Source organism: Danio aesculapii, chromosome 19 (genome assembly GCF_903798145.1).
Source record: "Danio aesculapii chromosome 19, fDanAes4.1, whole genome shotgun sequence".
NCBI lineage: Eukaryota > Metazoa > Chordata > Actinopteri > Cypriniformes > Danionidae > Danio > Danio aesculapii.
Window position 1 is genome coordinate 3,760,045 of NC_079453.1, and position 22,473 is coordinate 3,782,517.

At 34.3% G+C, this 22,473-nt stretch overlaps 1 protein-coding gene across 2 annotated transcripts in view; it reads left to right on the plus strand.

Moving 5' to 3' along the window:
- Positions 1-22,473, plus strand: part of zgc:86598 (STKc_CK2_alpha domain-containing protein) — a 29,941-nt gene that overhangs the window by 453 nt on the left and 7,015 nt on the right. For both annotated transcript variants that reach the window (XM_056480199.1, XM_056480200.1), the window contains exons 2-9: positions 5,900-5,972; positions 11,103-11,233; positions 14,477-14,588; positions 17,464-17,565; positions 17,692-17,742; positions 17,824-17,883; positions 20,386-20,469; positions 22,207-22,317. In XM_056480199.1, coding sequence (XP_056336174.1) covers positions 11,133-11,233; positions 14,477-14,588; positions 17,464-17,565; positions 17,692-17,742; positions 17,824-17,883; positions 20,386-20,469; positions 22,207-22,317 — 621 coding nt within the window. In that variant the 5' untranslated portion in view covers positions 5,900-5,972; positions 11,103-11,132. The remainder of the gene's footprint in view (positions 1-5,899; positions 5,973-11,102; positions 11,234-14,476; positions 14,589-17,463; positions 17,566-17,691; positions 17,743-17,823; positions 17,884-20,385; positions 20,470-22,206; positions 22,318-22,473) is intronic.

Here is a 22,473-nt window from a genome sequence, read left to right on the forward strand (position 1 = left end):
CTGAATGAGTGTTTAAGCTCCATGTCTGATTTCTGCTCCTTTTTTTTCTTTTATTTACCTCCTTATTTAATTATAAGTATGTGAATTTTGTTTTATGAAGACTTAAAACGATTAATACCCCGTTTTTGGATCCTGTATGAAAAGGATGCAGGTGGTGTTTGCTGGATATTTCATTTAGGACTGCCAATTGTTGAAATTGTTTAATTAAAAGTTCTGCCTTTTTACACACTTTTATTTCTAAGTGCAGTTGGTTTATGTGCTGATAGAGGTCTATATCTTTGCAAACTAATGTTTTTATATGCGTTCATTTGTTTAAACATCATTCTGAATAGAAAGATACTGGTTTGATGCTTTAATTCAGGATATATTGTAACAAAGCCTAGTGAGTTACTATCTAGGATCTATTTTTAGACAGCATGAGCATATTTAATAATAATTCTAACACTTATTTAAAATAAAAAAGGTCACTCAATTTTTATAAACATGGTAGATTTATACTTTAATAAATCAAAACTGTTTGAAAGGATGCCATATTTATTTCAGTGGTCTATTTTTCTAATTATTTAAAGGATTTAGCAGGCTGGAAATACATTTTAAAGTATTTTTTTAAGCAATGTTTGGATGTTTAACAAAGATCAGAGGTGTTTTTTAATCATCAAAAAAACTAATAGTATTTTTAAATACAAGATGTAATTTAATAAGATGTAATATTTAGTAAGATCCTGAGTTTATTATTGTTTTATATATTTTATAAGTACAGGTCAGGATAAACTTGGCTTAATTTTTACATAAATATATCATCTTATATCTTAAATAACATATTTTGACGTTTATTTTGTCTGAACTTTTGAAGTTAATCGTTTAATTTGTTCAAATTTCTAGCCCCGAGAAGATATCAAAACTTCTAACTATTATTTTAGAGGTCTTAAATGTGGTCATGGATAAACAGGAATTGGAATATGCCTTAATAGGATTATCAATCTTCAAAAAGTAACGATTGAATAAAGTAAAAATGCAGTGTTGCAGTTTCTACTGTCTTGCGATTCTTGTGTCAGAGCAGTTTGCAATCAGTTAACGTTCAATATCAATTGACCGTTAATTAGGGGTGTGTGATATTGATAGAAAAGCCTCGATATTTAAATTTCTTATCAATCTTCAAAAAGTAACGATTGAATAAAGTAAAAATGCAGTGTTGCAGTTTCTACTGTCTTGCGATTCTTGTGTCAGAGCAGTTTGCAATCAGTTAACGTTCAATATCAATTGACCGTTAATTAGGGGTGTGTGATATTGATAGAAAAGCCTCGATATTTAAATTTCTTGTTTAATAACGATAATTAAACAGCGTTTTGCTGAGTGTGTTTTTTTTCCAGCACCTTGGCAGAATTAGGCCTGTAATGAATAAATAAAAATGACACTAAGGCTGTTTTCACACCTGACTTGTTTGACGCCTTTGTATTGGAATATAGTGCATAGGACTGGTCATGAGAAAAAAAAAAATCTCATAGCCTGATGATATATTTTAAGTATATTATGCGATTTATCTGATTGCATTTGGAACTTCTAGGCAAATGTTTGAATAAGAATGTAAAAATATAAATATTAAAGCGGAGCTATTATGCGTCCTTTTACAAGATGTAAAAAAAAAAAAAAAAACTCTCTGATGTCCCAAGAGTGTAATGGGAAGTTTCAGCACAAAATACCACACCAATAATGTTTTTTAACACCTTGAAACTGAAACTTTTATAGGCTTTAGTCCTAATTGTGCCATTTTGGTGACGGTCACTTTAAATGTAAATGAGATTCCGCCCTTTTCAAAAGAGGGCGGAGCTATGCAGCAGAGTCAAGCCTCTAATGCTTCTCACTCAGGGCTGTTTATGCTAATGAGGGAGAGATGGTCACTAATGGGTGGAGCTTTCCCCCTCCAATGACAAGTACGAAGGAAGAATGGCAATTAAAGTGTTTCTGCAGACTGTTTTTTTTATCAAGTATGATTATAAAAAATGCAATTAATTCATTTTTACCATTAGAGTCCGGCTATATTAACACACTGTTGCCACACAACTATGTTCAAAACGCTTATAAAAGGTGATTTAATGAAATAGTTTCAATAACTATTGATTATACGTCCATGTTACGTTTTAATGATGTTTTAGTGGGATGCTGTAACATTTAAGTGAGACAGGTGTAATGGGTGCGACAGATCAAGGATGAGGCAAGAATCGATTTTCTATTTAAGCTTTTTACTCAATAGTTGAAAATTATGTAACAGTAATTGGAGAGGAAAAATAAATAAATAAACATTTATTATTATCTTTAAACAAAAACAACAAGTGTAAGCCAAATCAAAGAAATCAACAAAACAAAACAATCCTTGACTAAAGTCTACACTAGGCGTCAAAAATAAATACAAATAAACACCGAAATCTTCAGTGTATAGGACACCCGAACTAAACTAATTAAAGCTACAAAACTCAAAATACACAACTCAAAACACTCAAACTAATCTAACACAACATCAATCTAAAGTAAAACAAACCGGATAAAACGGTCAAAGCTTAGTTTAGAACCACACAATAACCATCACATTATGTTACTTACAGGCAACGAAGTTCAACAAGCAAACTCGAATTACCACAGTAAACTGGGATAATAAATCACTAAACAGACGAAGCATAGCACAATCAAATTGCGTGGAGCACCAATGGTACGCCGAGGCAGAGCGCACACCACACATTGGTCTGTCGGAGCTTTAAATCCTTGCAGCTCGTCCTGGGATTGGTGGAACCGACACAGTCATAATGATGATGGACAGAATGGTAAACCAATAAGAAACCTAAAGACTAAACGAGCAGAGAGGAGGTTGAGAAAAAAAATAGACAAAAAAAAAATCAAACATAAGTCCAAAATAAAATATAATTATTATAATTTCAGGCTTGTAACTCTTTCACCATACTGATATTCTATTTTTCTCTCTGCTTCAGTCTGGTGAAGTGTAAAATTGCGCTCATCCAATTGATAAAAGTGGATTTTGTGGCACCACTAAATAATAAAAAAAAGAGCGTAAAATGAAACCATTAGCTTTCAAATTTTTCATAATTTAGTAAATATGACATATATCTTCATACTAGTGTTATCAAAAATATTGACATTGATAAATATCAATAATGACATTTAAAAAATTATGTAATCTTGCTTTTGGTTATTTTCAAAACTGGGTTTGCTCTCTCACACACTCTTTTCTCACCAGAAGGAAGATAAATAATTAATAACAACATTAAGATTTTACGACTTCAGAAAATAAGATGAGATTGCACTAATTTTTTTTTTATTTGTATTTTATTGACTTTTGGATTTAAGGACTGCTGGTGAACCTGGTATAAGCATTACATGGTTTAGGGTTGTCACGATGCTGGAATTCGGTACCAATCGATACTGAAATTTCAACGTCCATTTCCTGCAAACATTTGAGCGCTATTGAGCTCGTTCTTAAACAGTGCTGATTTGCCATTGTGTTCTCGTGCTCAACAGAAATGACTGAGATTGGCTGTGAAGGTCATCAGTACACCGAACTCACCGCTGTTTACTGAGTATAACCAGATACAGGGACACTGGAGCGTTTCATGTCGTCGATCAGCTGGTTTGTCTATAAGCAGACATATGAGCAATCCGCTGATGAATCATGACTTTAAAACACCCCAGTGTCCCTGTATCTGTGGTTAATCGGTAAACAGCGGTGAGTTCGGTGAACTGATGACCTTCACGGCCAATCACAGTCATTTCTGTTGAGCATGTGAATATAATGGCAAATCAGCGATGTTTAAGAACGTGCTCAAACGGTAGCCGGTAATGGACGTTTATAAAATTTCAGTATCAATTGGTACTGAATTCCAGTATCATGATAACCCTAAAATGTTTTTTTATTTGCATACTTTTAATGTTGCAAAATTTGTTTTGCTCAGTCACGAAAAGGTATCTTCGTATCGAAGTTGGAAATTCCCATATCGTCACAACACTACATCTTACTAGTGTTTAGCAAGTTTTTTTAGGTATATGTGACAAAGAAAATCAAAGTATGTAGTTTCTAGGCAGTTGCATACTTGTCTTTCCATGCTGACGGATAAACATGATGAGTTGACTCCCATAATGTAAACAGCTCCACTCTGAACAATAAGATGATCATTTATCTCACTCCATACAATCCAAACAAGAGTCGTTCAGAAATAAAGCACTGCAGTGTTGCTCTGAGGTGCACAAATACAAACTCTTTTCATTAGCAAACCAGAAAAAAAGATGTAAATATATAGCACACTTGATATTACCTCCTTCTTTATGTTTTCTTGTATAAGATCCTGTCACGTTTGCACTCAGGCTGTAATTTTTGTGTTGTTTGTGTGATATTCCTAAAGTCTATTGTGTATTTTAAATCTAAAGCAATAGTATTTTTGCAATTTCTTTAGCTTTTAGGTAGGGCTGGGCTGATAAATGAGGTTATAATCGCAATAAAATTTATGTCAGTAACAATGATAGGCTCTGGATAGGCTCTTTTTTTTTACTGTATATTCATCTAAGAGCTAATCACAGCAGAAAATGCAGCAATGAGAATCTAGAAGTTGATATTAGAGATGTACCGAATTTTCGGCCAGAAAATTTATCATCCGAAAGTGTTATACTATTTAATGGACCCTCTAATTTTTGTGGCTTCGGTCATTGTTGGGGTACTCTTTTAAATCTCGAAGCATTAACATCATGTATCGAAATATATATCGTTATCGTTGGAAATATGATCGTTAAATATCATATGGGAATTAATTATTGTGATTTTTGCATTTTGCCCTACTTTTAGGTCCCTTAAATTGGCTTTAACATGCAGTTAGGGGTTTTGGATTCTCGACACATGTATAAATGTATAATATATTTCTGGTTGCATGTTGTTAAACAACAGTTGCAGTGGTATCCAAGATAAATAATCATACACCCATATCTAATTTATGTGTTTTGATACGCTGGCTCATAAACCACATTCAGTATATTTACATATTTAATAAAACATTTCTTTTTCTTTTAACATACAGTTACTCTTTTTTTGGGGGAGTTTGTTAGTGTTGAGGTATGCTAAAGGGATTTCACCAGCCTGATCTCACGAGAAAACGTAAGTTACGTTTTGACAGTTTAGTGGATAATTCGTACGAATTCGTACGAGTTCAGTCGTACGAAATTGTACAATTTTAAAAAGGAGGCGTGGCACCTAACTCCACCCCTAAACCCAACCGTCATTGGCGGATGAGCAAATTGTACTAAATTGTACGAATTAGGTCGTACGAATTAGCCACTAAATCAAAAAGTTACGAATTGCCGTGAGATTGTGTTGATTTCACCCAAAAGTGAACGTTCTGTCATCATTTACTCATCCTTGTCCCCAATCTGTTTGAGTTTCTGTTGAAGACAAAAGAAGTTCTTAAGAAAAACGTTTTAAACCTGTATCCATTGACTTCCATAGTATTTGTTTTTACTAAGGAAAGTCAATGATTAAAGGTTTCTAACATTTTCCCAAATATCTTCTTTTGTGTTTAGCTGAAAAGGTAACTCATAAAGGTTTGGAACCACTTAAGAGCGAGTAAATATTAATCTTTGGGTGAACTATCCCTTTAAATAAATGAACACCTTAAAAATGGTGACCGTTTGGATTGGCGGATGGGAAATGACAGCGTTTTTCCTAATGAAGGTTTTTAAACGCATCATCCCTTGGTGTGTTCGGTACAAATGTAGCTTCGAGCTGAGCACAAATGTAGCCGGTGGCTTCACACAACAGGTCTGTTCATGCAAACAAACAAGCGAACATCTGTGCAAATAAGATACTGACGTCAGTGATGTTATTTGTTGTTTTTGTGCCGTCTCACAGGTGTTTGGAGTGTCAACCTCTTCTAAAATCAGCACAAGATTCCCCAAGGCTGCTCACGAGTATACACTTTAAGGTGAGTCTGGGTTCAATGTCCATCGTGTTCTACCAAACCTCGTTTGACACATCGGGGGAACTAAAATGTGTCCGCATATTTGATCCTCGTCCATCTCTAGATTAGATCATGCCATCTTTGTTGTGAATACAGGCTTTGTGTGTCATGTGATATCAGGTTCAGTGTTCATCTGAGGAGGCTCACATTCTTGGAGTGATGATCATGCCAAAATCCCATCTGGCAATTACTAATAAAAATATAGTGTACTCTCAATAGTGTCGTTTGCTTACGCTGTATGTTTCAGTATCTAGGTTTGATTTTATTCAGCATTTTTAAATGGGATTGTGACAAACTACATGCCTATAAAATGGGTTACTTGATGAATTGCTAGAATGATTAGCAATGGTTTTAGTTGATTTCATCATTGTACTTTTAAAGGGATAGTTCACCCAGAAATGAAAATTCGGTCATTTAATTGTTTCAAACCTTTGAGTTTCTTTCTTCTGTTGAACACAAAAACAGATATTTTGTAGAATGTTGGAAACTTATAACCAGTATTGGGCTAAAACATCCCCTTTAGGTTTATTGTTCCTCAATCTGATAAATTTTTTGAGCAGCATAAGATATGATGCAATGGCCAGTAAAGCCTGACTGGTGTTTTTTTTTTTTTGAGGCTGATACCGATATCATAGAGTAAAAAAAATACCTATATCTATATATTGGCCGATATTATTTGTATGCATATTATAGCTAGGCCTGTCACAATAGGCAATATATCAACTTATCGCACAACAGTTTGATATTAGAGCCTACAGGAAAGTTAATGTAATCAACCGGAATTTAAGATTGTTGGGAGACGGCCGTTGCTAACAAAAATATGAAGGCAGAGCAGAAATGACACATGACCTGATAGCCCCGCCCCAAATGGCAGATGGCCCCACCCTAAAGGCAGACCATGTGACCAGAAGTGAAAAGTTGTTTCGAGGGTGGAGGAAGGATATGGTGTTTGGTTAAAGTTTGTGAGGACAAGTTAAGTTTTGCAAAATACTGAAGTGCACAGATGCCTGGTTTATAGTCGACGTGTTCGCTTGAGTGCGCGCGGCGAATGTGACGTCATCGCTGTGTTTGCGGAGGTTGACTTTGGGCGCGTGCAACATGATTTCAGCTGGCAGAGCGCATGTTTTTTTTGTTTGAGACTCGAGCGAACAGTTTGCGTGGCGCCGCGTTTGATTTGAGTTGAATATAAACCACTTTGAAGAGATTTTGTCTGAAACGGATACAACTGTACAAACTTCTTTATAATCCGTGATCATAGAAATCACCTGATGATCAATAATTCTTGGCTAGAAAATGCAACAGCCGTAGGAAAAAGAGGAAAGTTTTTGTTAAAAAGAAAAACCTGAGGGATAAGTTTAACCAAAAGAGGCCATGGCAAAAGTGGAGACACAGGTACACAATTACAGAATATGTTTTCCACCAGTCATAAGTTTTACACTGATGTTTATATTACAATTTAGAATTCAAAACAATTTAATAGCTACAAAACTAAGGAACAAATTATATCTTTAATAACAGGAAAGGAATATTTGAACCTTTTGGTTTACAGTTTACTGATGCCCTGTTTTTCTAGGCTTTATTGGTGATAATGGTCAGGAATGATGGACCATTATTGCCTTTTTAGCAAGTATAGGACAGAAACTAGCCAGACAGCAATGTGTGAATTGTAGAGCGGGCTAAATCAAAAAAATAAATAAATAAATTTATATAAAATATATTTAATAAAAGTAATATATTTAATTAAATAATATAACAGTATTTATTTTAGTAAGCGTGCTTTTTTTTTTTCTTTTATTCTTGCCATAATAAAAATATATTTGCAGAGTAACACATGTTGTCATTAACATTTTAATAAACTTTAATAGGTAAAACTGTCCGAGATATGAACAAAAGCAGGTGATGCATCAAAGTTTGATTAAATGGTTATAAAAGTCCTTATAATCATTAAAATAATTTATAAAAGCAATAAAAATAATTAGTAAAAAAAAAATCTTGAACGTCTGAGTTTACGGTGGGTTTCTTTTGACCACCCCCTGTCGTTTTAAAGAATATCACAACGGCGAACGCGGCAAGTATAAAAGCCTTGTCCGAAAGACCGATCAAAAGCGGCGTCGGGCGGAAGTATAAATCCAGCTTTATAGCAAGCACTACTATATACATATAAAAATAAGAGTAAATTTGGATTTAGTGGCTTTAAGGACCACAAATAAATAAAAAAATAGACTTTAATAAATTGCATCATATTAGGTTATATTCGTTATTATATTTTCAAATGTTAAACATGAACTGGTGTGTCTAAAACATTTGTTTGTAGTATTGTTTTCTGATTTCTACGTTTTCCCATTGCTTGCTGTCTTTAACAACGTGCGTGAGGTCTTTCAGAAGGAACTAGTGAATGGCCACAATGGTGTGTTTTGTGCTGGTTCTCTTGTTTTCAGGAAAGCTCTGACCTTTCCTCCATTGCAGAATTCCACCTACCAGCAGTCGTGCCGTCACTTCTCTTATTTAAGCATGTTTGAACACTAGAGCTTCTATGATGTGATGAAACCTGCTGCTCTTTCTGACAGACTGTGTATATATAAGATATGTTTGAGTCTTGCATCCTGACTCTCGTTGTTGTTCCTCATGACATCATGTGGCAAAATTAGACTGATACGGTGCATCTGTTGTTTAATGACACAAAAACAAAATAATTGTATATTGATGCCCTCACTGGCTGTGAGAATGGTTCATTGCTGTTTGTGCAGTTTAGTTTATAAATAGTGCACTCAGATGTGAGAATGGTTATCTTAGTGATTTTTACCTGGTTTACACTACTAAAAACAATCCTGCACATTATTAATACTGGATAGAAATGTATTAAATGTTCAAAAATGCAAATTAATTGCATCTAAAATAAGTTTGTTTTGACTGTGTGTGGCTGTGTATATTTATTATTTATATGCAAATGCACACATGCATATATTTGAGAGAGTTTATTTATTTTTAGATATAAAGATATATGTATGTTGCAAGTTATAAATGAATTTAAATACGTACGTAACAAAATTGTTTTGTTTATGTATGTGTGTGTATCACATATACATAATAAATATATATATTGCACACACACACACGCATATATATATATATATATATATATATATATATATATATATATATATATATATATATATATATATTATGTCAAAACAAACATTATTTTTTGTATTTTAATTCGTCAGTGGTGTCATTTTATTTCTAAGCTCCTATCTGTGTTTTAGGTATCCTGAGTTTATGCTGATTAATTACCTTATTTACTATAAAATACCAATTACGTTTTTAGCATTCTAACAATTGCTGCTTTCTGAAACCCCTACAATACAAGAATTGATTGTAAAGGATTCTTATGTATTGGAAAAGATCGCCTTTCACTTTGTCTTCGGAAGAATGTATTGTGGAAAGTTTTGTTCAAAACTGATTGGTCCGGTATAAAATAAAGGACTCATCCCTTCTCATCCCAGACAAAGAACAAACATTTAATATGGAATTTGAATAAGTATACAGTGCTCAGCATATATAAGTACACCCCTCCCAAATCTATCTTTTTAATTCATATTTTTAATAGGAAGCTATACATGATATTTGTGCATATACATTAGATTAGTCAGTGCTGAAGCCAAATCTGGAGCTTATCTAACAAAATAACCTATTACGATAACGGTCCAAAAACTAGTACAGCCAAATTTATATGTTAGAGAAAAATACTAAATACAAATTAAAAAAAAGAGGAAAAATCAAGAGAAGCAGAAAAATTGAGTTGAAGTTTTGTAGGTTGTAATTTTTTTTTTTTCCAATATTTTGCTTGAATTTAATAGTATTTTTTAATTTCTAAATATATTTGGTGACTATAATATTAATATAATAAATATATCTGTTTAATAAATCTGTTTTGTTTAAATGCACCAAAATACGCTGCCTATATTCACAGAGAAATGGAGAAAACATTCATTTTCAAAATGGGGTGTACTCCACTATGCTGACTACTGTATGTCAAACCGTTTAAAATGAAAGTTGTTAATATTATTGTCGTTGTTGCTGACATGGATTAAATAAAGATGTGATGATGATCTAATAAGCAACCGTCCACAACTATATAGCTGTTATTTGTTACTTTCATTGCAAGGAGACCCAATGTTTTCACTGATGTTTTTTTTTCTTTAGAATGTCAAACTGTGCATCAGAAGGTCAGTGGGTGAAAGAGAAACTCTGTGATATGGCCACAGCCATAGGGGGTGCTCAACCTGTGGTCTATGTGAGTCCTAATGCCCCAGTATAGCGAAGGGGACACCATACTCTCAGTGAACGCCATCTTTCGGATGTTAAAGCGAGGTCCTGACTCTCTGTGGTCATTGAAAATCCCATGGCACTTGTCGTAAAGAGTAGGGGTGTAACCCTGGTGTCCTGGCCAAACACCCTCCATCGGCCCATACCACCATGGCCTCCCAATCATCCCTAGCCAGAGCTACGGCTCTACTACACACCTACAACTAATATCTGCATACGTTTAACTCTGATTAATCAATTGTAATGTATAGAAATCCACAAAGAGCACAATGTTGTGTCCTTAAAGGGATAATCAAACCAAAAAGTGAATGAGAAGCTGTAAAAATATATATACAGAATGGTTTGGAGCAAGTAAAGAGTGAGTAAATAATGACAGAATGTTAATTTCTTTGTGAACTATCCCTTTAAGGCATCTTATGTGTTTTCAACCCTGAAAGAATGTGGTGAGGCTTTTTGGATTGAGCAGGTCGACTCTTCCTCGGTCTGCTTGCATCTAGATTAAAACTTTCCTCTGTCTGGGCAGAGTTTCAAAGCCTTAATCCAATTTATCAGACAGTCAGGGGTCCGTGTCGTGGCCGGGGAGCTGTATAGACAAACATCCCAGCTGTAGATTCATTTTTCCACTCGTTCTTTGAGTCCATGTGCAAACAGGCCACAGATTTCAGCCCCCAAGCTTTTTATTGATGTTGATCTTATCGATGTGTGTCGGCCTGATAACTTAGTGTCTGTATTGACTGTTGTTTTGTTTGTGTGTGTGTGATTTCACAGCCCTGACAGGAGCAGCCATACGTCCAGATCATGTCCGGCCCTGTCACGAGTCGATCCCGCGTTTATCCAGATGTCAACACACAGAGACCGCGGGAATACTGGGACTACGAGTCTCACGTCGTAGAGTGGGGGTGAGAGATTTCATTCAGTTTGTGATGGAATTGTGGGTTATGGTTATGATGTGAAATGTGTGTGTGTGTGGAGTTCTTGTACTAGATGTTGTGAAATGATTCCTGGGTTTATGCAGTATTTATGCATTACGAGATGTCTGGTTGGTCAGAGACCACAAACATTAGGATTACCACAGTAGTGCTTAACCTGGGAATCTCATTGTGTATTTAAATATGTTTTCCAGCTCTGGAAAAGTCAGTATTTGAATAATGAATGTGTATTAATACTCTACATTAGAAATATTATACATGTACACTTGAAGTCAGAATTATTCGCCCTCCTGTATATTTTTTCCCCAATTTCTGTTTAACAGAATTTCTTTTCAACGCATTTCTAAACATAATAGTTTAATAATGCATTACTAATCACGGATTTCTTATCTTTGCCATAGTGACAGCACATATTTTACAAGTTACTTTTTCAAGATCAGTTTAAAACACTATTTAAAGGCTTAACTAGGTTAATTAGGCAAGTTATGGTAATTCTAAATCATTGTATAATGATTAGTTTGTTCTGTAGACCAGTGTTTCCCAACCCTGTTCCTGGAGGCACATTAACAGTACATATTTTCGGTGTTTCTCTTATCTGACCCATTAACTTCAGGTTTTGGAGTCTCTTCTAATGTTCTGATTAGTTGATTCAGGTGTGTTTGATTAGGGAGAGGTTGAAAATGTGGACTGTTGGTGTGCCTTCAGGAACAGGGTTGGAAAACACTGCTGTAGACAATCGGGAAAAAAGTCTACCTTAAGGGGGCTAATAATATTGACCTTAAAATGTTTTTTTTTTTTAACTTTAAAAACTCCTTTTATTCTAGCCTAAATAAAACAAGTAGGATTTTCTCCAGCAGAAAAAATATTATGGTAAATACTGTGTAGAAAAATATTTGATCTTTGCTCTGTTAAACATAATTTGGGAAATATTTGAAAGAATAAAAATTTGCTGGAGGGCAAATAATTCTGACTTCAACTGTGTATAGATCAGCAAGGATGCATTAAAAAGTGGTCAAAGGTGATAAAAAAAATTATATTATACCTCTACTTCAAGTAAATGCTGTTGTTTTGAGTTTTCTGTTCCTTAGGGTGTCCTGAAAACGTCTTTCTTGGTTTCTGTAAATATATTAAGCAGCACAGTATTTTTAATCAAAATATAAGCTTAATAGAATTGTTTATGTCTGATAAAACCTTGTGCTAACAATGTGCAATGCAACATGACCGAAACATTTGAATACCAGCTAATGCACTCCAAACGAAATGGTTAAGGCTTTTAATTAAATTAATACACATTAAACCTCTTTAACATTATTAACAGGCTACTGAGTTACTGATGTTGGTTTGCATTGAATCACAGTTTTGACTTTTGTTTTCAAACCGTCTGCTAGTTATTTATTTTTAAAGACCTGAGGTGAACAATTTATTTATTTTTTTATCTCTTATTTCTTTATTTGTATTGCACTTTTACAATGTAGATTGTGTCAGCAGCTTCACATAGAAGATTATAGTGAATTGAAACAGTGTCTGTTCAGTTTTCAGAGTTTAAGTTCAGTTTAGTTTAGTTCAGTTCAGTGTAGTGTGGTTTAATATGCACTGCCGAGAGTCCAAACACTGAAGAGTAATCCATCGATGTGCAGCTTTACAAGTCCTGGACTATGCAAGCCAGTGGTGACAGAGGTGAGGAAAAAAATTCACCAATTGGCGAAAGTGAAGGATTAAAAAAAAAAACCCTGAGAGAAACCAGGCTCAGTTGTGCATGACCGCTTGCTGCTGCTTTCAGTAGTATGGCAAGAAGTGTCACATAAAATGTGTTTAAACTCACATTGGTAGCATTTAACACTGAATAAAGCACATAATCTGTACCTGAGGGGATCATTGTCATAGTAGTTTATGCTGCTGTTCTTCCACGACATTATGGAAATAGAACTGGGTTTTAAAATGGAAAATTAAGCGCATTGCAGATGGTTATTACAAAAACTCCTTTTAACATGGAAAAGATGCCTTTTATCGAGGGTAGTTAGGACACGGTGTTACATTTGAAGACTAGAGTAGTGATGCAGAAAATTAAGAATTCAAAATGATTTTTAAAATAACAGAGATAATATTTAGTTGTTCATAACCTTTTTAGGGGAGATAAAATTGTTGTATTAGTGAGAGAGAACTTTTGAGTTCTGTCCAACCTTTAAATTAAAATTAAAAACAAATTTGTTGTTCTATAGCAGACATGCTTGTTTAAGACCCCCCCCCCATATTTTAAGGGTGTGTTCACTCGAGGCAGATGTGGTTTGATTTAAACCAGGGTTGTCCAAACACAATCCTGGAGGGCTGGTGTCCTGAATAGTTCAGCTCCAACTTCCTTTAACACACCTGCCCGGAAGTTTCTAGTATACCTAGAAAGAGCTTGATTAGCTGGTTTAATTGGGGTTAAAACTAAAATATGCAGCACACCGGCCCACCAGAACCGAGTTTGGACACCCCTGATATAAACAAACTCTGGTGTGATTGTTGTATTAGTGTTGTGTGAAAGCTGAGATATGAGAAAATGCTTGAATGAAATATGAATGCAATGTGGACCAAGGCCACCTTAAAGAAACCAAAAACTGACTGAGAAGCTGTAAAAAAGGAAGAAAAGAAACAAAAACAATGCACAAGCGTACATTTTTGTAAATGTGTCACCTTACAGCAGATCCTGGTGTGTCAGCTGATTAAAAATACCATGATGTACACACAATAACACATTCTTTTAACCCAGCAAAAAACACTATTTTGATGTTCTTTCACAAAATATATGTGATTTATAAACGCTTTTTAGGTTAATCTTTAAAATGGCAGTATCAATGCAAACTGAACTAGGACTAAATGTTTAATTGTACTTTTTGTCTGAACTAAACAAACCAAGAAAATTGAACGACAAGCATTAAACAAACCCTGAACCACAAATCAAACAGAGCAAACCTCAGGGCTCTTGAGGCCTTTATTGATTAATAAAACCACAGTAATAGACAGCAGCGCAGTTTGTTTGCTTAGTTTGAAAGATTTACATATATTTAATGATGAAATATTCAATGTCTTTTCATTCTGTCAAACTCCTGGAACTATTTGCAGAGAGTTTTGTGAAGTATTTCTCTGCAGGCACACAGTGGTGATGTTTTCATTTGTCCGCATCTGCATTTTATTTGCACTTGTAATAACAGCCGTCGGTCTTGTCAACAGGAATCAAGATGACTACCAGCTGGTGCGGAAACTCGGCCGAGGAAAGTACAGCGAAGTGTTCGAAGCCATCAACATCACAAACAACGAGAAAGTAGTCGTCAAAATACTGAAGGTGAGCAGCGCTTTGATTTCAGATCCATTTAATGGCGTTCTGACCAGCCGTTGATGAAATTGGGACAGGTTCAGTTTATGCCGAGTTCAAACTACATGAATTTCTAAGTAGTAGCACCACAGATGTTTGCACACTGCATGACTATCTGGGATAGCGTTCAGTCACTGCTGTGTTTACACTGCAAGATGGATCGGCGACGGGGTTGCACACTGCATGACTTTACAACTGGAAGAATCGCAGACAACTTTGTTGGTCTGCAAACTACGTCTCACAACCAAACGCATGCAAGAAGTGACATGGAAACAATGCGAGGTCACGTAATATTACTTTTGTTATTGACTACATAATGAGAAATAAGCCTTTAGTGGGGTAGAAAATGTACTTATTTTGCTCACCTGGATTTGAAGGGAATAATTTCTCCCCAACTTTTTTTCTTTTTTAACTGAGTTGTGGTATTGCTCAGATGACACGTCAAACAGACACTGGTGCTCATGCCAAATTTCCACTAGTTTTTCCTCCATTTCTTGGGTCCAAGTACACCGAAATGAAGAAAAGACCCTTTTAACTTCTACCCCAACCTCCTGCTGGCCAGCAGATACCCATACTAGTGGATGCTGCACTCTCATTGGCTGTAGGTAATCGCTGATTTTCAATCAGAACACATTTCGCACGGCATGAGTTTGAATTGCAGACAAGTCCAGATATTTAGCATGCCAAATATCTGACAGGTGTCGTCTTCGATTCTCAGATTACCTCTTTGATAGTTCACAGTCTCAGTACGATGACCTTCATGGCCAATCCCAGTCATTTCTGTTGAGCAGGTGAACACAGTGGCCAATCAGCTGTGTTTAAGAACGCACTCAACGGTGCTTAAATGTTGATGGGAAATGTACGTTTTTAAAATCTTATTACCGATTGGTACTGAAAGTACAGTAACTTTTAGAGAGTAAATAAAGGAATGAGAATGCAAAATATAAAAAACAAAACTGAAAAAAAGCTCAAGTTCCATATGCTTGTTGAACAGTGGAGGTCATACTGAGCGGTTCAATATTATATTAGGTATTGCGGCGTCCCAAGTGTGAATGCAAAAGGAAAGGTGCTGAGATGAGAAGACACAAGTTAATGAACGTGAACATGAGACGTCTATTATGCAGTCCTGATTCAATGGTTGTTTACAGTGAAGACCCTTAGACTCGCTGTCCTCTCCAGATTCTGGTTTTCTGAGAGCTTCTGCTGAGATAAGACTGTTTACGCTATAGAAGGCAGCGGATGGTATCGAAACCAGAAGCTGCTGGCCGGCGTTCAGATGAACGGGCGCCTGGCGAATTCCTGCTCTTAACCAGAGAAAGCTCTAGATTTTATCGATAACACCTGATGCGCTCAGAGCTTCTTTTCAAGCTAAGTGATAAATAGTTTTGAAGATTAGCGCCGTTGTCCTGTTATGTAGCCAGACGTGTATAATGAACTTCCCCTAGCTGGAGACATGGAGGATGAAGCTGGACTGATCCAGTCTAGACATGCATGGATCAGATGTCACTGCGTTCAAGACATGATATTTAGCTTGTTTAGGGTTTCTTCATAAATGACTGTAATGAAGCACTGATCTAGCGGTTATTGTGGTCTAGCTTGCTGTTTCTTAAAGCTGTTCTGTGCCAATAAAATTATCACTGTAATATGACCATATCTAGCTATCAAATTAGTTGTTGTAATAATGATTATAGCGACATAAATAATAAAAATATCAATAATAATAACGATAATTTAAAAAAAATCCTTTTCACAACACTTAAAGGGACTGAAGACACCAAGTGATGAAGTGTTTCAGGTGTAATTTTGTCCCATTCTTCCAAGTCTTAAGGTGGACTACAGTACGGGGTCATCGCATACAATCTTTATTGGAAAATGGTCACGACTGCAGCCAGGCCAGTCAAGTACCTGTATCCTCTTCCTCTGACTTTGTAATGTGGTTTTGCATTGATCCTGATTCATCTGACCACAGTACATGTTTCCACTGTGTGATGGTCCATCCCAGATGCCTCTGAGCTCAGAGAAGTCAACAATGCTTCTGGACACTGTTAACATAGGGCTTCCTTTTGACACAGTATAGTTTTAACTAGCATTTGTGGATGTAACTGCGTATTGTGGTACTTGACAAAGGTTTGCCAAAGTAGTCCTGAGCCCATGTGGTGATATCGCTTATAGATGGATGAGGATTCTTGATAGGTTTGCACCCTTGTTCTTTACACACTGAAGTTCCTCCAGATTTCTTAAATCTTTTAATGATGTTCTGCACTGTTGAAGGTGACATATCCAAATGTCTTCCTAGCTTTCTTTGAGGAACATTGTTTTTGAACATTTCAATGAATTTCTCATGTATATGTTGGCAAACTGGCGATCCTCTGCCCATCTTTGCTCCTAAAGGACTAGACCTGTCTTGGATGCTGCTTTTGTACTAAATCATAATTGCAATCACCTAGCCCTACTAGCCATAAATGGCTCCTGTTTTTTTTAAATGTGGCACAAGAAATTGAAATACGTGTTTATATTAAAATAAAAAACCAAACCAAAAACAATAAAAATGACGAGGAACACATTAAATGTTTGTTGTGTTGTCTGCAATGAAATACAAGTCGAAGTCAGATTAAAAACCACTACTTTTATTTTTTTTATTTGCGTTTTCATACTCTCCCAACTTTTTCCTGATTTGGGGTTTTATAAATATCATTTAAAAAAAATATTAGCTACGTTTAACACATCCATATCCAAAATGTTCAGCTTTGAAATGCCACTGGACAACAGGTAAATGTGTTGCATTTGTGTTATGTTGCCTTTTAATGATTTTGTGCTTTGTTTCCATCTTTGTTTCCAATAACAGCCAGTAAAGAAGAAGAAAATCAAGCGAGAAATCAAAATTTTGGAGAATTTGAGAGGCGGCCCTAACATTATCACACTTCTAGACATTATCAAGGATCCGGTGGTCAGTTGGTTTTCTTTCAGTATAAAACCACTTGAAACGCTGCATTTGAAATCAACTGTGTACACATATTTCCTTTAAAATAAGTTTCAAACGTGTCTCTCACTGAAGTTTTTTTTTTCTCTGAAGTCTCGAACTCCGGCTCTGGTTTTTGAACATGTGAACAACACAGACTTCAAGGTAAATCACCTAAAATCTACCTCAGCTTATTGCATGATTAAATAAAACTCAATTCAATTATGTTGTTGTTCTCTTGTGCAGCAATTGTATCAAACACTATCAGACTACGACATTCGGTTCTACATGTACGAGATCCTAAAGGTAAGTTCATTCAAATGTCATCATAAAGCCATTTTACAGAAATTACAAATATTATTTCCAGTATTCAGGCATATTTGACCCATTGAAGCTGACATTTTGGATCTGAGAGAGCCAGTTTTCATTTTGGTGCTTTCAGTTGTACAAACGTTACACTCTTAATCTTTAAGTGCCGCTCAAAGATCTCATCGCTTGAATTTTTAGGCTTGTTTACACCTGGTAAAAAGTGCATTTTTGCATCTGATGTCAAGTTAATGAGGTTAATAAGTGCCATGGGATTTTTAATGAGCTGGTTACCTCCCCCCTTGATAACCGGCTCATTAGAAAAACGCCCAAGAAGGAACTGTGTTGTGTTTCCTACATCTACAGTATATATAAAGCCATATCACCCTGCAACCCAAAACTGCTTACTCACTGAAGCTGAGCAGGATTGAGCCTGGTTAGTGCCTGGATGGGAGACTACATGGGAAAACTAGGTTGCTGTTGGAAGTGGTGTTATTAAGGCCAGCAGGGTGTGCTCAACTTGTGGTCTGTGTCCTAATGCCCCAGTATAGTGAAGGGGGACACGATACTGTCAGGGAATGCCGTCTTTCATATGTGACGTTGATCCAATGTCCTGACTCTGTGGTCATTAAAAATCCCACGGTGTAACCCTGGTGTTCTGCACAAATTCAATATAAGATTCCGTGTGTGCCTAGTCATATCATATGCATGTTACCCTTTGAATTGAACATGCTTTCAAACTGGAATCATGGCAGAATATCCTGTAATGTCCACTTTGAAGGGTGCTTGCTGTCAAATGGAGCAAATTTCTGAAGCGATGACAAGTATTGAGACCCTAACACCCAGATCGTGATGTAGAGAATTACGAAATAAGACAATAATGACATTTGAACACAAGCTAATACCTAACGACATCATTAATCATCTGACCGCTTGTGATTGGATCACTGAAAACGCAGCTTAATGCCAGGTGAAACAGGCCTTGGTGTGTTTTTTGAGTTGAGTTGTTATCGTTGAGTTGTGTGGGAATTCTGGGAAGTGGCCGTTTGACTGCGTATGGGTTCAGGTGTGTTAATCTGGATCAGGTGAAGCTGCGTCACTGCAGCAGAAAGAGTGTCTGTTCACTGATTTAACCTCTTTACCTTCTCCACTCATGCTATACTGTGTGCAATACGAAATAGTGATATTCTGTACTGTACTGCATTTTAGTATGTAATGTATTCCTGTATTTTAAATTGGTATTATCAGTATATTTTTTTCCAGTCTTCTGTCTCACGTTACTTCAGAAATCATTGATGGGATTTGATGTAAAGAAAACATTTTTTTGTTGTTTTATAATGAAAACATTTAAAGTTTTCGTTCAAATTTAGCCTTTATTTTTATTTTTTGCAGTAATTTTTGAATAGAAATGTATTTTCTTTCTACTCCCTAAGATGTTTGGTGACCAAACTCTTTATTTTAATGAATATAGTGGTTTACTAAAACTGTATTGTTTAAATAAACAAAAATATTTTGGCTATATTCACTTAAAAAATTGATAAAAATATTCATTTTTCAAAGATTTTTGCTTTGCACTGTAAGTTATTATATACAGTATGAATTTAGCTTTAATTAAATGTATTATAGAATAACTAAATGTGTACTGTACAAAATTTACTTGGGAAAAATGACAGAATAAAGCAATATAAAATATGAAAAATGAATATTTTTATCCATTTATCAATGAATGTAGTCAAAGTTTTTTGGTTTACAGTGGTCCGTTGCTATAACGCGGTTCACCTTTTTTGGCCTCGCAGTTTTACAATTTTTTTTTTTGTGCAATTAGACATGCTTATTTTTATTTATTATTTCTACAGCGAATTGTGTTCTGCATCCTGATTGGCTGTAGACTATTGTCAATAAATCTCCTTTTTGTCTCCTGTAAAACATCTATAATAATTCTAAAAAATAAAGCGGACTACTTCGCTTTGCGGGTTATTTTTAGAACGTAACTTCAACAATAAACAAGGGATCACAAGCAGGTAAAACGAGCAGTTTTATTAAACTGTTATATTCATTAAAATAAGAGTTTGGTCACTGATCATCTTTAGGAATAGAAAGAAAATACATTTAAATTAAACAGGTTATTGCAAAAAATATTAATAACCTACTAGATTTAATGGTTTTCCAGATTTTTCCGGTTTCTACATTTTATTTAATGTTTTCCCCACTATTTTATTTGGGTGTACAAATTTTTGGACTCTGATATAGTTTTTTTTTTGTTAGATTAGCTCCAGATTTAGCTTTGGTACTGACTAATCTAATGTATATGCATGTAAAAGCATTGTATAGAAAATATTAATTTAAAAGAGATGTCTGTGAGGGGTCTACTCATTAATGCTGAGCAGTACATATATTTTTATTATCTTTCATATATGTCCAGTAATCACAATCGCTCAGAGATTTGTTCATTGAGAAGCTGTCTGTGTGGTGTGTTTTGAAGTATCTGTGTGTTTCTCTCAGGCGTTGGATTACTGCCACAGTATGGGGATCATGCACAGAGACGTGAAGCCACACAACGTCATGATCGACCATGAACACAGAAAGGTACTGTTCTCCTGCAGTTCACGCCATTACCCTCTTCACGTCTGATTGGCAGAACACTCCACACAATCTTAGTTTTAAATCATCGCAATTTGCATGTTTATTGAACTTATTAAAGTCGCTGCGGTACATTCAAATCAGTCGTCATCTGTGGATAAGACATCTTCAGGGTTTTGTCTTTTGCATAAGATCTATTGCATAAGATGCTTCTTTATATTTACATATAAATAATTAGATGTGTTACAAGTCTTAGGTACAGTGTGTATGTATGCATGTATACATAAATATACACAGTGCACATGTATATATTGTGTAAATACAAACTTTTATCTTATTGTGATTTAATCACTTCACAGCCCTAATTTATTTATTTATATATTAGTTTTTAGATGTTTGTTTATTCATTTATTTTTATTTATTCCTTTTTGTTGATTTATTTATTTTTACCAATTTGTTTATTTAATTTTGATTTGTTTATTTGTTAGTTTGTTTATTTTTACTCATTTGTTTATTTGTTTATATTCATTCGTTTATTTGTTCATTTATTTATTTTTACTCAATTGTTAATTTGTTTGTTTGTTTTTATTCATTAGTTTATTTGTTTATATTCATTCGTTTATTTGTTCATTTATTTATTTTTATTTAATTTGTTTATTCATTTTTTTATTCATTTGTTTGTTTGTTTATTTATTTTTACTCATTTGTTTATTTGTTGGTTATTTTTATTTATTCAGTTATTTGTTCATTTATTTATTTTCATTTGTTTATTTTTAATTCATTTGTTTTTGTTTATTTATTTTTATTTGTTTATTTATTTATTTTTATTCATTCGTTTAATTGTTTATTTATATATATTTTTATTTATTTGTTTATTTATTTGTATTCATTCATTATTTGTTTATTTTTATTCTTTCGTTTATTTGTTTATTTATATTAATTCGTTTATTTGTATTTATTTTTATTTGTTTGTTTATTTTTAGTCATTCGTTTATTTATTTATTTTCATTAGTTTATTTGTTTATCTATTTATTTTTTTATTAATTTGTTTTTGTTTGTTTATTTTTATTCATTTGTTTAATTGTTTTTTTTAATATATTTTTATTTATTTGTGTTCATTCGTTATGTTTATTTTTATTCATTCGGTTATTTGTTTATTTATTTTTTATTTGTTGTTGTTTGTTTATTTTTATTCATTTGTTTATTTATTTTATTAATCCGTTATTTGTTTATTTATTTTTATCCATTCAGTTATTTGTTTATTATCATTTGTTTATTTTTTCATTTATTTTTATTCATTAGTTTATTTGTTTGTTTATTTTTATGTTTATTTATTTTTATTCATTTGTTTTATTTTCATTTGCTTATTTATTTTTATTCATTTGTTTGTTTCTTTATTTGTATTCATTCATCATTTGTTTATTTATTTTCAGTCATTCGTTTATTTGTTTATTTATTTATTTTATTCACTCGTTTATTTATGTGTTTTTTTAATATATGTAGAAAAGTACATTTTGTCAGAGCCTCTAATTTTCGGTTGTCTGTTCAGAATCGTGATCTTGATTCTGAGTTTATCCAGGATCATGCAGATCTAGTTATTTTGAGTGAATCAGATGAATAAATGGCACATTTTCTGCATCATCCTGGGAGACGTTGAGTGAATTGTGATCAAGAATCAGTCATTATTCTCCTTGTTGACACAGTTGACATGTGTTTCTCTTCTTTTTGTGTTTTGTGCTTCAGCTGCGCCTGATAGACTGGGGTTTAGCAGAATTTTATCACCCCAGTCAGGAGTACAACGTCAGGGTGGCGTCTCGATATTTTAAAGGACCTGAACTGCTGGTGGACTATCAGGTGAGATTCACAGAATAATTTTGACTTCAGCTGTATAGATGTATTATGTTTAGAACTATAGGGTCCATTTGTGTTTACTGATAACTTGCTTAACATGCGCAATAGTGGTCAGTGACGTGTATTGAATATTTTAATACGATGACCAGTCGCTTTAAT